Source organism: Sander lucioperca, chromosome 2, assembly GCF_008315115.2.
Source record: "Sander lucioperca isolate FBNREF2018 chromosome 2, SLUC_FBN_1.2, whole genome shotgun sequence".
In the NCBI taxonomy this organism is placed as follows: domain Eukaryota; kingdom Metazoa; phylum Chordata; class Actinopteri; order Perciformes; family Percidae; genus Sander; species Sander lucioperca.
Window position 1 is genome coordinate 20,036,512 of NC_050174.1, and position 16,499 is coordinate 20,053,010.

Sequence of the window (16,499 nt, forward strand, 5' to 3'; positions counted from 1 at the left end):
TTTTACAGGCGGATGAAAACCCATTATCTGAACAAAGCGTGGCCCAGGTAATGCACACACACATACACAGAATGTGTACACGCATACACACGTATAGTAAGTGCAGTTATACAAACATGCATATACACACATATACAGAGACACACATATTGTAGATAGCAATACTTTATGCACCTTACGTTTCCCAGCAACAAGGTCAATAGGTATTTTGTCTTTTAACAAACTATGCCAAAAGTGGGAAGTTGTCGTGTGTTTAGACATCTGCGGTTTGTGATCACTTCACGTGGCGTCAACGTTTGACCAATTTTACAAAAAGCTTAAAAAGAATTCTTTAAATGCAGTTACAAACATCAACTACTAACTAGATCAGTGCTCCTGCACAACGCTAGGAACCATGTTTCTATACTTTATTACAGGCTTTGTTGAATACTCGATTCTGATTGGTCAATTACTGCATTATACGGTCTTTTATTTCTGTACAGCAGCGCTATACAGTGCAAACAGAGAAGGGGTTGCTATGGCTTGGAGGTAGAGTGGTCAATGTCATCAAATACAGACGCCAATAAAATATTATTTAAATCAGTGATGTGATTAAAATATAGACTTTCTGTGTAAGTAGCTGTGTAATAAGCGGGATGATGTAGAGTCAGCTGGTTATTATTGTGAATCAGAACCCCAACAGGGAAAATATGGACATACGGCCAGCTTGTTAGCTTAGCTTAGCACAAACACTGAAAACAGGTGGAAACAGCTTGCCATGTTTGGGGTTTCCCAAAATGTCAAACTATTCATTTAATCCTGCATGTGTGTTGGATAGATAGTGTTTAGTTTTGTATTAAGTTAAGAGACAAAAGCAGTAATGGAACAAATAACAAACATAAACTCACAGATACATGCAGATATAGTTATACATACACATAAATACTCAGCCACTCATACAGACACACAATGCTGGCTGCATACACTGCATGTTTACCTCATATCTATACTGTTATTATCATGTACATGTTCTCTCTGATACCATTAGCTTCTAGTATACTCTCTGTCCAATCAGATAAACACACCGACGTGATGTGATGGCAGACTGCTGACTGTTCTCTGACAGAATGATTAGTTTGACATCTGTCTGTAAATTCACCAGGCTGCATGCTAACCCTTTAGCCATAGAATATATGAATAGATATGAGTTAGCCCGCTACAATGGTCAGTTCTTTGCAATAGAGCTCAATAGTCTCGCCCACAGCGGGTTCCGGAAGTAAAAATACAATGCAATTTCTCCATTGACAAATTGGAGTATAAGCCATAAAATCGTAACCGTCGATGATAGACTTAAAACCAGCATGCCGACATGACTCAGCGATTGTATATGCTCATATAGACACCACAAATCATGGGGCACTACCCTTGTTTTGAGATAAATGTCTTTTATTCGCGATGTCTTGCGATGTCCTGAACATCGCAACATCGCATCACAATCCTGAACAATCCCACAATCCCACAGTGATGCCTCTGATTGGTGGAACTCATGCTGGTGAGGAGGGGGGGTGTCAGTACCCGATCTCTGCTGCCTGCATGATCCGTCACGAGGATTTACGACACTGCACGAATCACGATCTGTTCCACGCTTCTGACGTTAGCCTCTGCCGGGAAAGTAACGTTAGTTTAGCTAACAGCTAATTTGGCTAACCGCTAGCTGACAGCTTGATTCAGTCTAAAATAACATTAACTCAAACTTAACACTGGGTAAAGCCGTCTACAGCTGACGTAACAGTCGTTATATATGTTAACGGTTATTTTCAGGTTTTATTTTGAGGGTCTTTTAAAGTTATTACATGCTGTCTCAGCTAGCGGTTAGCCAAATTAGCTGTTAGCTAAACTAACGTTAGCTTCCTTTATTCAGTGGTGCGCGGTGGTTTATGGGATGAATAGTTCCTTCGCTCTGAGATGACGATATGTACACAGTCTTGTACCTTTTACTTTTTTGCTATTTTCTGTTCGTTGTTTTACTCTAAATGATACGTTGTATGCTTATGAGTCACGTACCATCTGGTTAGCCTGAGGCATGTTCCAAAACTCTTTATATACAGATTTTTCTAGACGTCAATGGGAGAAATGAATGGGAAATTTACTTCCGGAACCCACGGTCTCTCGGAGGAGGGGCGGGACTGTTGAGCTCTATGGCAACATAGTGACACATCAAAATGGCCGCCGTTCTGACCATCCTACTGTGTTGATATGACTTGGAATGATCCGTTCTACTCTCGTTCTATTTCCATGGCTTTAGCTCCCCACTCATGTTGAGGTAGCAGCTAACTTGGCTTCAGCTCCAAAGCACCGGACAGCACTAATAGGCTCAACTGTGAATGAATGGATTGATGGATAAATAAATGGATTAACGTCCTCTAAAGCACTGCAGCTCTCTAAACACGGGACAGATGTAAAACTGCGTCACTGATCAGAGAACTCTTCTGCCGTAAACATTTGATTCATTTTAAAAGCATGCCATCACTTTTTTTTTTCTGATACGCTTATATGCTTTTTGGCTGCTTCCTTGTGTGCAGTAATGAACAGGTGCATGGACATGTTTCTGTGGTTGCTTGTAGAAGTGTGTGTGTGTGTGTGTGTGTGTGTGTGTGTGTGTGTGTGTGTGTGTATACACTCATGCTCTTTTCTTTATCTGTTGCTCTAACCCTGACAGCACATAACAGAGAAACTGGTTCTGACCACTAACGTAAGTCTCTACTAACTTCACTGCACCACTACACAGTTTATTCCACTGCAGCACTGCATACCACACTGATACTCTACCATAACATTATATAGTAAATAAGGCATGGGCTGGTATCTGTCGGTATAATAACCTTCAGCCAAAATATCGCAGTTTCACAGTATTGCAGTATTGCAATTACAGCTATAAAATGTATTATTTTGAAATGTCTGGGTAAAAAACAAATAACTTTTTCCCATTGAACACAATGTATTTAATTTTAAAACGCAGTGCACACTGGCAGGGAGAGGGATTTATAAACTGCACTTTCTGTCCTTGACGACTCGTAAAAAACAAAACAGCTCATACCGCACAAATGGTATGATGGAAAATGTTATGGTTTTGAAACAGTGACTTTTTGAAAACGTGACTTTTTCAACCGCGGTATACCTTATAACCGGCCCATGCCAATAGTCAATACTGGAGCGCTGCACTGCCTGTCAAAGGTTTTTGAAGTTTTTAAATTGTCAGGGAAATGGATTTATTTATTTATTACATGTCACACAAAACATCAAATAAAAGCTCAGGTTTGCTACAGATACTGATCAAGATTAAGACTTTTCCTGTTTACTGTACTGTAGAAATAACAAGTTGCAAGCTTGACTTCTCAATTGATTTATATCTTATATTATACTAAAACATGACACAGCACGAGGCTACACTCAACATGTTACAGTCTTTCATGTAATCTGTGGTGTTTCCCTGAAAAACGTCACCCTAAAGACAAACTGAGGGGAACAAATGTCCCTCGGCTTGATGTTGTTCCATAACAATGCGTATGAAATGGATGAGTAAGTGGTAATGTAATGCACTTAAAGGACATTACATTAGTGTCAAAACTAAGTGTACCCATAATGCACAAAAAGGATACTATAAAACACTGTGTACATTAAGTGCCACTAAACCAAGTAAAGCAGCAGAAGAACTCTGAATGGGTCCGATATGACTGCATTTCCCAGGATCCCACACTGGAGTGACTATTCTCTGAGCTCCATGTGCCCCCTGCTGTTAAAATGAGGAACTACAACCTTGGTTAAGAATTGAGGAGGGCACAAGCAGTGGAAAGTAATATTGACCATGAAAAGACCAAGAGGGAGAAAACAAAAAGAAAACGCATTATTAATAATAATAATAATTAATTATGAACTCGACCTCATGTTTTAGATTTGAGTGATGTTTTTTCCTTGGCTGTTTGTCCTGCCCTGTCAAAAGTCTGTCCGTCATTTTACATACTTTGCTGTGGGAATGAAACCGAAATCTTGATGTCAGAACACGCAGTTTGAAAACCACTGGTTCAGAAACCTAATTTAACCCTGTGGGGAACTTCACTCAGATGAATGAATTCAGCCGTTACAAGTTTACAAATCTATTTTCATCTCTCCCTGGGATTCTATTTGACTTTAAGTGACATGTATGTTTAAAATGATGGTTTGTGGGGCGACCTCTAGCTCACCCGGTAAGAGCGTGCGCCCCATGTAGGCTGAGTCCTTTGCAGTGGCCCGGGTTTGAATCCGACCTGCGGCCCTTTGCTGCGTGTCATCCCCAATCTCTCTCCCACCTTTGCAAAGGACTCAGCCTACATGTTGCGCACGCTCTTACTGGGTGAGCTAGAGGTCGCCCCACAAGCCATCATTTTAAGCATACGTGAACACGTAGCTGACAATTGGAACAAATAGGTCCAATATGAGTTTTTGAATAAGTTCCTGTCAACATTTCACAAATATATATGTTGTGTTGTGTTAGACAAACCCATAGAACAAAAAAAAAAAAAAAAAAATAATTCTTTGGTAAAAACCTGTATATTACAGTTCCTACTCCTGTTATACTATGGAATGCTGTTCCATTAAATATTAAATAAATGAATGAATAAATACATATGCCTATGAAATACATCCTAAAACCAAACAAATGAGGCAATAAAATGTATAGTTAAATGTAAATATAAATATATAAATGAGTCTATATAATATAGTTCAGTAAGTAAATAGGTTTTACATGATTTATTTCATAAGTCCACAATTATTTATTTCTGGTGACTTTTATTTCATAATGTCACATTTATTACCCTCTCTATTTATTTCCACTTCTTATATTTAAATGAAGGGGCGTAGCTTTCTCACCGCCTCAGAATAATATATATATATCATATATTTTTGCCTCAATTATTTATTTCAGAAGGCATCTCATAGGCACATTTATTATTATATGTATTGATTTATTTATTTATTTAATATTGAATAAAATGGCATTCCATATTGTACTCTTTCAACATGGAACTCCAGTGTGCTCAGTCTGACATCTAGTGGGTGAACAGTGGTACTGCGACACTATACAAGTACTTACTGCATTGACTCCAAACATATATTTTCATCATCAAAATGATCATCACAGAAAAAAACAAGAAGGTAAACAAACATTTATTTCAGCTTCTCTCACTTAAGCTGAGCATGCAAACAAGAACCAGGTTTTATTAGTAATTATTGTTATTATTAGGCCTCATATTTTACTCCATTATATTTGAGGTTTTGGTGATTTTAGTCAATAATAATAGATTTTTTTTTTTTCTTTTTTTTTTTCAACGTTTGATGTTTGTTTTTTTTTCGGTGTTCTTTCTTTTCTTTTTTTTTTTTTTTTTTTACATTTTTGACGCTTTTGTATTTTTTTCCCGTTGTTTTGACGTTTTTTTTTTTTTTAAACTTTTTTCCTATTGTTTTTCTGGGCCAGTAAAAACTGACTTTGGGCAAGTAGAATTTTTGTGGTGTGTGAAAAGTGAAAAAAAAAATCTGAACGTTGAACCCTGTTTTGTATTTTTTTGACTTATACTTTATTCATTTATTTGAAATCTGTTTTTACTTCATCACATCATATATTACATATATTTATTTTGCTCTTTCTTTATGTTTTCCAGGTTCTGCAGTCGGCCAAAGAGCAGATCAAATGGTCCATTCTGAAATGACTCGGACCAGACACATTTAGGATTCTCATGAAAGCTCTAGATAAAAATATTTAGTCCCGAAGCTATTTTTTATTATAGTAACAGACTAAAGGGAAGGCCGTTACAAGCCTGTTGGCCAATAGGCTGCTTTATAGCAATTAACCAGCCAGTAATAGGATTTTCTTTCTATGAGTTATGGCATTTTGTTACATTGTGTTTGTGACATGTCATTTATTTATTTGGTTTGAGAGTGCATGTTAGTTCATAGTTAATAGGTTTGTCATTTAACAGGCCTAATCATAGATATAGAACAACATTGTTCTATATCTATGGGCCTAATGACATCAGAAAATGGGAAAAAAAGAAGCAAAGACTCAGGTCTCAATATCCAGCTGTGCTTCTGTAAAGGACAGTTATTACACCAAAGTAATCGGTTAAAATACCGGAAGCCTGATTGGTGATCGATAATCTACTGCCTTTATTTTGGTGAAGCAGGATCTTTCACTTTAACAGAATTTGACTGTAGGATTTATTTCAGCTATTTAAAATAATAATTAAAAAAAAGAAATTACACCGTTTTATACGTGAAGAACTTTTCCGCCAAAATGTTACAAATGTTAAAAAAATCTGGTAATCTATTTTAGGAAATACACAGTCATATCAGTCTAAGGATAATCTAAAAAATAAAATAAAATAAATAAGAATAGACAAAAACAAAGAAAAAAAAAACGTCTGCAGCAAACATCTGCAAATTCAAGCCAAAAAACTGAATATCGAAAGAAAATTGTGTTTTCATTTGAACCATGAAATTTGGGTTGTGTTAAATTCACACACACACACACACACACACACACACACACACACACACACACACACGGACATCATCTGTGCACTGAATTGCTCAGTTTAATACAGTTTGTTGCTGTGCATTACTGGTGCATGTGTTTTGTAAAGCTTATTTAAAGACTGAAGACTATAATGATCCCTAATGAAAGTCAACAAATGTTACTTTTGCACTGTCAGTAAAACCCTTATTTTCCCTAAAGTGAATGAAGGTAAATTAATATCTGTACATATAATTATATATTAGATCAAAGGGACCTTTTGTGGACAGAGTTATAAAGAATAATGTCTATTTTGTGAGAGTTCAAGATATTCATCTTTATAGATATTTAATAGATATTAAATATTTTCTTAGTTGAAAAGAAGAAAAAAAGCCAAAGATTTGTCATTTGTCTGATGGGCGTTTTGTCTGTCCACCATTTGTAAGACTGATAATAAAACATTTGCCCTGGATTCAGAGTGTCTTCTCATTCCTGACGTTACTCTTCGTTATTTATTCATTTTGTTGTTTTCATTTATTCTTTTTATTTTTTTTATTTATTCTTAATCCAGTCAGATCTACGACCCTAGTAAACACTAATGAGCTGTATTACATTAAAGACAACTCAGAGAGTCGTGGGTGTGGTCAGGGATGCTATTGGTACAAACCGTGCGACGTCAGCAGACACGTGACTCTACCCCCACAGCCAATGGTTCGTTCTGGTTTTATTCCGGAGTAATGTGATTGGTTGGCTGCCTCATCCTCCTCCAACTGACCCGTGACAGCCCGAAATAGGCCTACATGAAATCGGGGCCACGTTCAGCCCAGACTAAACTGTAACTTATAAATTATATAAGTATATTATATAAGTATTTTAAAACAGAGGTCCTCTATCAATCTTTGTTTTAAAAAGGTATTTCTGTCGGTTGCATACCATTTTGATGTTCTGATGGAATCATTAGGCTCTATATAACTATAGCCTAATTTTAATCAACCCGTCACTACATGTAGCCTATGTTACATGATGTTATGTGATAATTTTTAATCTGGATCGAATTTATTTGAGTTCAGCAGCTTTTTTCCACGTTTTTACAACGTGTGGTTTATTTGTCAGGCAGTAACGTTAGGCCTATAGGCATGTTATTCCACGTTCACTCCGATATGGGAAGTTATAAACAGGCTAGTCATCTAAGAAACTCAAGACGATCATTTATTTTACTTAATTTATCGTTACTTTTATCCTACCTGGTGAAGTGGGAAAAAGTAACTACCCACATATCTCTAACAATTTCTTTTTGCCTGCTTTCGTTTGCAAATTTGCAATGGATGGTCGAGGGCATTACCCGCCCTTTTCTGCTTCTGATTGGCTAGAATTGTTTCGCCTTCATCGTGTGGATTGGTTCAGTTAAGGCATGAGGAGTGAGATTGGTTAGCGTTAGCCAATCAGAGGCAGAGTAGGGCCGTCGACGTCCTGGAACAAGAAATGAATCACATTGAATGGAATCTATGAATACTGCCCCCGGTGCATGGTGGTCTGTAGCCCGGCTAGCTCAGTCGGTAGAGCATGAGACTCTTAATCTCAGGGTCGTGGGTTCGAGCCCCACGTTGGGCGCAGAGTTTTGATTGATACGCACATGAAAGACAATATTACGACACCGACAGTCAACACTATCCCTTGAGGACTGTTAGAGTAACTCTAGAGCGCTGTGTGGTTTCCCAAAAGACTTAGACTTAGACTTCTCTTTATTGATCCTTTTGGGATGACTCCCGCAAGGATATTAGATTTCTAGCAGCAGATTTCAGCAGCTTACAAAAACACTTGTATAGAAAATAAAGAGGTATTAAAAAATACAGTATAGAAATTACAGTATAAGAATAACAATAACAATAAACTTTTAGCTAAATATAGGAAGCAAACAAAAAGTAAACAAACAATAAAAAAAACAATTAACTACAGATAAATAAAGATATATATATATATATATATATATATATATATATATATATATATATATATGTATAGGACTGTGTATGGCATTGTTTTATTATACAGTTAATAAATTAGCATAAATTAGCAGTTAAGAGTGTCCAGGTATGTATGTGAGTAGATTATTAAGTAATTGCACAGTGAATGAGTGAGTGGCTACCACTCCTTCCCTTCCTTCCTGTTCTGTTTTGTCCTCTTTACCCTATTCCCTCCTCCCCCCAAGTGAGGAGTTATAGAGTATGATGGCATGAGGGACAAAGGAGTTCTTCAGTCTGTTGGTCCTACACTTGGGAAGGAGCAGCCTTCCACTGAACAGGCTCCTCTGGTTGCTGATGACGGTGTGCAGGGGGTGGCTGGCATTGTCAGTAATGTCCAGCAGTTTGTCCAGCAGTTTGTCCAGTGTCCTCCTCTCTGCCACCGTCACCAGTGAATCCAGCCCGCCTGATCAGTTTATCCAGTCTGGAGGTGTCCTTCTTGGATATGCTGCCCCCCCCCCAGCACACCACAGTGTAGAAGAGGACGCTGGTAACCACAGACTGGTAAAACATCCACAGCAGTTTGCTGCAGATGTTGAAAAAAAAGAAAAAAGTCAGACAGCTAAGAGTCTTGCTGCCACATTTGATTCAACCATAGACTTTAAAAATTAGCATTCAACCCTCTCTTTTTACATTTAAATACTGTATACATTAAAACATCTAGAAATAAAGAAAAACATAAAAGTATTAATGTAAAAATACAGAAACAAATACAAGTAAAAATTTAGAAATACAGAGATAATAGTAGGATATGACATTTTGTCATTTTGTCCAAAATTGACCGCCAACACTATGGCCTATCCTTCATCCTTTTGCAAACAATCAGCGCTGAGGTTTCCCATCTTGACAAAGCGGCCAGTGACAGGTTGGCTCTGGCTCTCCTGCTCCTTCCTGGAGCCACATTAAGTCCTTTTTCAAATTTTGCTCGCTGCAGATTTGGAACGTAAGCACAGAGATAACAAGGTAAAATGCTACCTGGGTTTGATTTTATTTAGTCAGCTAGCCAGCTAAAACATAGGCCTATTTATTACAAAAGAGAAATAACTATAAAGTAGGGGTTAGTATTCTTTGTTTTGATTGGTGGTAGCCTACTCTGTAGTATCTAGCTCATCTGTGTCTGTCATTGTCATACTGTCACAATGTAACAAAATGTTGATACAGTAGCTATTATTTTTTTACTGGGTTATGGTCACACCATTAGCTAGATATTTGACTCTCCTCAAAGAGCAATACATAATCCTAACTTTACTGTATCGCACCCACATTCTTTTTACAATAGCCAAAAGTGTAACGTTAGTATACATCATCAGATATGTTGTTGGTGATAATGATGATTACCTATTTCTTTCTGTTGTGTCAGCATATATTTTCCATTTTCGGTATTTCTGCAGGACTCTGTCTCTCGTCTCAGTAGTGGCTGTTAACAAAACTTGCTCTATAGAGCAAGGCAGTACAACAGGAGAAATTTTACCCACTTATCAAAACCACATGGAGAAACATGTATATTTGCAGACTGCTGTACAGAACATATACATAATATAAAATACATCTTCTTTTCATGTTGTATTGTTTTACAACACCCAATCTAAAGTAGAGTTAGTGTTCCTTTTTTGAAACTGTTCAGAACAGAAAAAGGCCCTTTATTTTCCAAGTAAGTTCAGATCTCTACAAAGTGACCTAAATTAAAATGTAAAATACAAAATACCTCTTTGCAGAAGTATTCTCAAAGCCAAAGCAACAGGAATGGCTTCAAGACAACAATGTTAATGTTGCTATCTTTCACTTTGCTATCTACGTATATTGATGCTTGCCTTTCTCCTTCACAAACACAAAATAGAACCTTTCTTGCAATTGAGTGTGTGTGCACATGATTTGCTTATTAGTAGTACAAAGTATTCTCAATCTCTTTATTAATAGCAACATCATCAGAATGAGCATCTTCTTTCAGACTGCTGAACTAACAGTCACCCAGTCTTGAAGAAAGGTTATTCTATCTTTACTGTAGAAATGATCTATAATGATCGATTTGAAAAAGAAAGGAGAGGCTGTCACACAGGTGTCCATAATGAAAATACTCCCATGCATGAACACATTTGAATGCTATTCCCACTGATTTTTGGAAAAAGAATGAATTTACAAAATTGTTTTATGTAGTTAACATTTGGAATGATGCTCATACATAAGTCACAGAGGTTTGTTTTACTGTCAGATCTTTCTTCTGAAGTGCTCCTAATTGAGGATACTTTCCAATCAAAATCTTTCCGCCCAACGTGGGGCTCGAACCCACGACCCTGAGATTAAGAGTCTCATGCTCTACCGACTGAGCTAGCCGGGCGCTCTGCTGACCTCCTGTGGTAGATTCTAATTATTACATCTGTACATGGAGACGAAGAAAACCATCTTGTGTATGTGATGTGAGAGAGAATTAGGGAAAGTGAAATGGGTAAAGTGAGAGAGTGTAATAGGCCTACTTATTCGGTATATTACATATCGGGTATATGTTTGCACTATATTTATACAGCAGTACTCTTAACTGATTTCTAACAGAAACTATCTTTAAAACAGGAGTCAAGCAAAGGTAAGCTTTTTGCAGAGGCAAGCAGATACAATCATTATTGATTATTATTCTGCCATTTAGAACCATAACCCCTCTATCTAGCAATAAAATAAGCACACAAAAACTTTATGCAAGTATAAAACTGTTTAACGACAATAATTAGAACCCACCACCAGAGGGCGGAAGAAGCGCCCGGCTGAGCATGAGACTCTTAATCGCAGGGTCGTGGGTTCGAGCCCCACGTTGGGCGGAAAGATTTTGATTGAAAAGTATCCTTAATTAGGTGCTCTTTCAAAGAACATATTAAACAATAAAACATCCCTCTGAGGATGTATGATCATTACTGACAACAGTGAATGCATCAAACATTATTGTAAATTCATATATTTGTTTTCAGAAAGAAATAGGATTAGCATGCAAATGAATGCATGTGAGTATTTGCATTAACCTACTGAAAACAGCCTCTCCTTTCTTTTTCAGCGGTCAAGATCAATCAAGATAATTTCTACAGTAAATATAGAATAACCTTTCTTCAGGACTGGGTGACTGTCAGTTCAGCAGTCTGAACGAAAAAGCTCATTCTGATGATGTTGCATGACATTTATAATACTTTGTACTACTAATAAGCAAATAATGTACACATACACTGTGTGGGTACATCTGTGAAAGAGAGCCGCCAACATTAGCATTGTTGTCTTGAAGTCATTCCTGTTGCTCTGGCTTTGAGAATACTTCTGCAAACAGGTATTCTGTATTTTACATTTGTAATTCATTTAGATCACTTTGTAGAGCTCTGAACTCACTTTGACATTAAAGGGCCTGTTCCTGCTGAACAGTTTCATAAAAGCAACCATAAATCTACTTCAGATTCAGTGTCCTAAAACAATACAACGTGAAAATGTCCATACAATTTACATTATGTACCGTATAGCAGTCTCAAATTATACATGTTTCTCCATGTGGTTTTGATTTGGGTATAATTTCTCCTGAAGTACTGCCTTGCTCTATAAAGCACATTTTGTAACAGCCACTACTGAGATGAGAGACAGAATCCTGCAGAAATACAGAAAATGGAAAATACATGCTGACTCATCAGAAAGAAATAAGTCATCATCATCTCTCTCAGATGGTCTGGCTTTCATCAGAGCAGGTGTATGTAAACAGAGGGGAAAGACTGTTTGTTTTGGGTCAACTGGCATGTCATGTTTAAAATGACTCACCCTATTTCATTTGGCATCCTATGTTGAAGTGTATGTGTGTGCGCATTGTGTGTGTGTGTGTGTGTGTGTGTGTGTGTGTGTGTGTGTGTGTGTGTGTGTGTGTGTGTGTGTGCACGCGCGCGCACACGTGTCTATGTGGGTGTGTGTTTGTGTGTGTTGGGGGATGATGTGATGGAATTATTAGATTAAAAAGTACACTTTTCTTTTCTCTCTTCTTCTTGCCCTGCCTTTCCTAGAGACCACCTGTCAATCAAATGTCATGGGCAGGATATCTTATTGCACCTTCTGTTGACAGCGACGGTGCTTTCCTTTATTCATGAAAGGCATAACGTTATAAGGCTGTTTTCTCTTGGTCCTGATGTGTCCTGCTTCACTGCTTGTCTGGTTTATATATTGCACTAACATCCACGCTCACTGCCATTGGCTGGGGGGAATTAGCATGCAGTCGCTGATTGGCCAGGGCGTTGACAGTGACAAATTGGCCTCCTGGTGATTGGGCAATTAAGCTGTGGTGTCACTAAATGTGGGCTGGGCGAGAGAAGGGGCGAGAGAGGCCGAGAGAGGCAGAGAGAGAGAGAGAGAAGTGGGAGGGATGAAAATGATAAAGAGACACAGCATTTGCAAGAGAAAGAGAGAGAGAGAGAGAGAGAGAGAGAGAGAGAGAGAGAAAGAGAGAGGTGTTGGAGGAGAGGAGGGAGTATTACCAGTCATCTACAGCTTTTAAGCAAAAAGAGAATCATTATTTTGCAGGACGATAAATAGAGTGATCGAATTATTTATTGTGTGCACTATGATTTTAATAATAATTGTTTTTTTTATATTAACTACTCTAGAGATGAGGTATGTAAAAAAGACTAAAAACACTTAATACAACCATATGTCTATGATTATTATAGTTTGTCCCTACACTGAGGTAACTGTATTAACTCTCCATTTGGCCTCTGCCTCTATGACTAAATGTTCTGGCTAAAGGGCCTTTGAGTCAAAGTAACATGAGACAACATTATTTTACCATGCAAGTTTGGTGTCCGGACTGATGAACTGCTTGAGGCCCTCTTGTGAGTGATTGTTCTGTCTCTGTTGCTGTGATATTGTTATGTATAGCATGACATAAGCTTTATTCCTAAAGCAACGGTGTAACAGTGTCTAGGTGACGTTTCAGCTTTCCGTTAGGCTTGTCTCTGCATGACCAAATGTTCTGCCTGCAAACCGTCATCTTTAATGTGATTTGGAAATGTAATTATGTTATTTTTCTTCACCAGGCTCCAGCTGGAAGCCTGGCTGTAAAAATTAATTAGCACTTTCAAAACGCCAAGCCACCGACACCATAAGTAGTCAAGTGACAGCAGAAGGGTCGCTGCAAACAACAGCCGGCAGCCGTGGCCTTAACAAACCTCCAGAGATCTCCAGAGAGACCCAGACACCCCAGAAAAATCTGAAAAACCAGAGAGACCCCAGAAGTCCCCAGTAAGACTCCTTAAAGGAATAGTTAGACATTTTGGCAAATATGCTTAATTGCTTTTTTAGACTTAGATGAGAAGATTTATGATTAAATGGTACATTTTTAGCTGGAGCCAGCAGACGGTTAGCTTAGCTTAACATAAAGACTGGAAAGAAGGGAAAACAGCTACTCTGGCTCTGTCCTACCAGCACCAAAGATCACTAATTACGTTATTTCTTGTTTGTTTGACCTGTACAAGAACCAAAGTGTTTTATAGGTGGGGTTATGTGCCGGCCTTTTTCTTTGCTGGGACCAGTAACTTCCTGGAGTCTCCACTGGTTGCCTGGCTCTAAATAATAAACTGGTGCAAACCTTCAGATAACTATGACTAGCCTATACAATCAATAACTATATTGATATTTTCAAAAATGCTACTGGAAGACCTTTTTTGAAAGTTCATGTACAGAATCCAACAAAACATTGAACTCCAGCAGCCTCCGAAAAGGTTTAAGACAGAGAAAACTCCACAGAGTTCTCAAGATCGCCAGTTTAGATCCTACCAGTGTTGGAAGAAGTCCTGCATGGAAAATGTTACTTAAGTAAAAGTATGTATCATCTGGAAAATGCACTTAAAGTATTAAAAGTAAAGGTACTCAATGCAGAAAAATCCTCACATTTTAGAAACTGGAAACGATCCAAACAGTTCTGTCAATCAGCTGTCTAATGGTCGAATCATTTCAACTGGACTTGTAAGCCATTCTATTGTTGGGTAGTTTAATTTATAATAAAACATCGTATTTTATAAACTACATGTGTTTTGTGTGCAAAAATCTTAATATGTAAAGTAACTAGTAACTAAAGCTGTCAGATGAATGTAGTAGAGTAAAAAGGTACAGTATTTCTCTCTGAAATGTAGCGGAATAGAAGCAGAAAGTGGCATGAAAGGAAAAGACTCAAGTAAAGTACACGTATCTCAAGTTTGTACTTAAGTACAGTACTTGACTAAATGTAGTTAGATATATTCCACCACTAGATCCTACTGTATAACACTTTCACAAACCTCCATGGATGACTCAGTGTCAGACCAGCGTCTTAATCAGATTATACCTGGTTTGTTCACTCTTACAGCCTTGCTGAGATCTGATCACTACCACAAACAGTGGAAAACACGACTTGTACAGAATGTAGTGATTCCAGCTCTGTCGGTGTGCCCAAGTCGGACAAAATTGGGTCTCATCACCGAACTCCCATCATTCCTCATTCAGCAATGAAAAGAGAAGCAAAACACATGGCCTTTATACTGCTGGGCCGCACGCCTCCTTTTCAAATAAATACAAACTAAATAAATATAACCCAGGTCTGGGCAGGAGCAAACTGGGGTTTGCCTCCATCTGGCCAGAGTCATCTGTGTTTGACAAGATACATCACTCAACACTAAAACGCCATCCCACCTTCCCATGTGCACACACATCCCTACTTCAAACAACTACACATCATAATGTATATAACTTTACACTGAACTTATTTGTGTCGATTTTTCCTCGGACTTTAAGAGAAAGTTTAGGATACAATCTGGGTTCAAAAGGTTAACTTTATCTTATACTGTACCCAAGGGGGTAGCTTTGGGTTCAACATTGGGGGGGTTGGGATCTCCACTCTTGCCCTGGGCAGTTATGATTATTGGGATTGTAACACCCCCATCCACCCTGTAAATTACGCCTACGACTGTACCTTTAACTCATCTACCTTAAGTCTAAACTTAAGTGTAATTCTAACCATATGTTAGAGGTCTTAGGATCTGCTGTACCTGGTGGGACCCATGAGACAGCAAAAATGGCACAAACACACACACACACACACACACACACACACACACACACACACACACACACACACACACACACACACACACACACACACTCATTATAAATGATGCCCCTGTGCTTGAAAAAACAAATGGGTTCTATGCAGGATCTCAGAGCTCTGATTGGAGAAACACAAAACCAGCCAACAGCCGCAATTAGCAACAGAAAAACCATTTATCCCAGTGTGAAGGTAAACATATAGAGACAAGTTAGTGAAAATAGAGAGGGAAGGTGGGGTGTGGGCGATACAGCCAGAAAGCAGGGTAGTCTCAGTCCTACAAACCCAAATCCCCACAGCAATAAAATCAAAAATCATGGCCAGTGTTAAGCATTGATAGAAACAAAGAACTACAGTGGTGAATGCTTATTCAGTGAGTGCAGATTTCAGATATGGAACATTTCTTTCAGGTCAGAAGACGTTGAGATTCTGTTACTTCATTCTTCATAAGCAAAGCAACATTTGATTTTGTTTGCTTGCTAATGAAAGTCACAAAATTGAAAGTAAGATTTTTCATTTCCAAGATGAAACATCTTTCTTGAACCACTTCATCGCTAATTACTCTATGCAAAAATGGCAAAAAAACAGCCTATTGCAGCATTTCTGATTCATTTCTGTAACATATACTGTGAAGTAGCACAACCCATGCAATAAAGACGATCCATAAGGGAATCTTGGTTTTACAGTAATAATTAAATCAAAGATACTTTAAAGACAACAGTGATACATATTGTAATGCTTCCTGTTGTTGATGTTTTTCAGGTCACTGTGTAATGAGTGACAGCCACAAGTGTTTCTGCTGAGAGACAAATGTTCTGACATTGTGTGTTCTGTATCAAGACAGATTCGCTAACGTTAGCCAACATATTTA

The 16,499-nt window shown here is 38.0% G+C and overlaps 1 protein-coding gene and 2 non-coding genes across 6 annotated transcripts in view; 2 read left to right on the plus strand and 1 right to left on the minus strand.

Annotated features, from left to right (window-relative positions):
• Positions 1-5,756, plus strand: part of copz2 (COPI coat complex subunit zeta 2) — a 28,503-nt gene extending 22,747 nt beyond the window's left edge. For 2 of the 4 annotated variants that reach the window (XR_004108175.2, XM_031317941.2), the window contains 3 exons: positions 9-47; positions 2,699-2,731; positions 5,676-5,756. Coding sequence is in view for 2 of the 4 variants with exons in the window: in XM_031317941.2 (XP_031173801.1) it covers positions 9-47; positions 2,699-2,731; positions 5,676-5,723 (120 nt within the window). In the remaining 2 variants the exon portion in view is untranslated. The remainder of the gene's footprint in view (positions 1-8; positions 48-2,698; positions 2,732-5,675) is intronic. The other 2 variants (XR_004108173.2, XM_031317956.2) reach the window with 1 other exon arrangement.
• Positions 5,757-8,064: 2,308 nt separating this feature from the next.
• Positions 8,065-8,137, plus strand: trnak-cuu. Its single transcript has one exon. It is a non-coding gene; the product is annotated as a tRNA-Lys (tRNA).
• A 2,672-nt stretch (positions 8,138-10,809) lies between these two features.
• trnak-cuu lies at positions 10,810-10,882 on the minus strand. Its single transcript has one exon. It is a non-coding gene; the product is annotated as a tRNA-Lys (tRNA).
• Between the last annotated feature and the right edge of the window lie 5,617 nt (positions 10,883-16,499).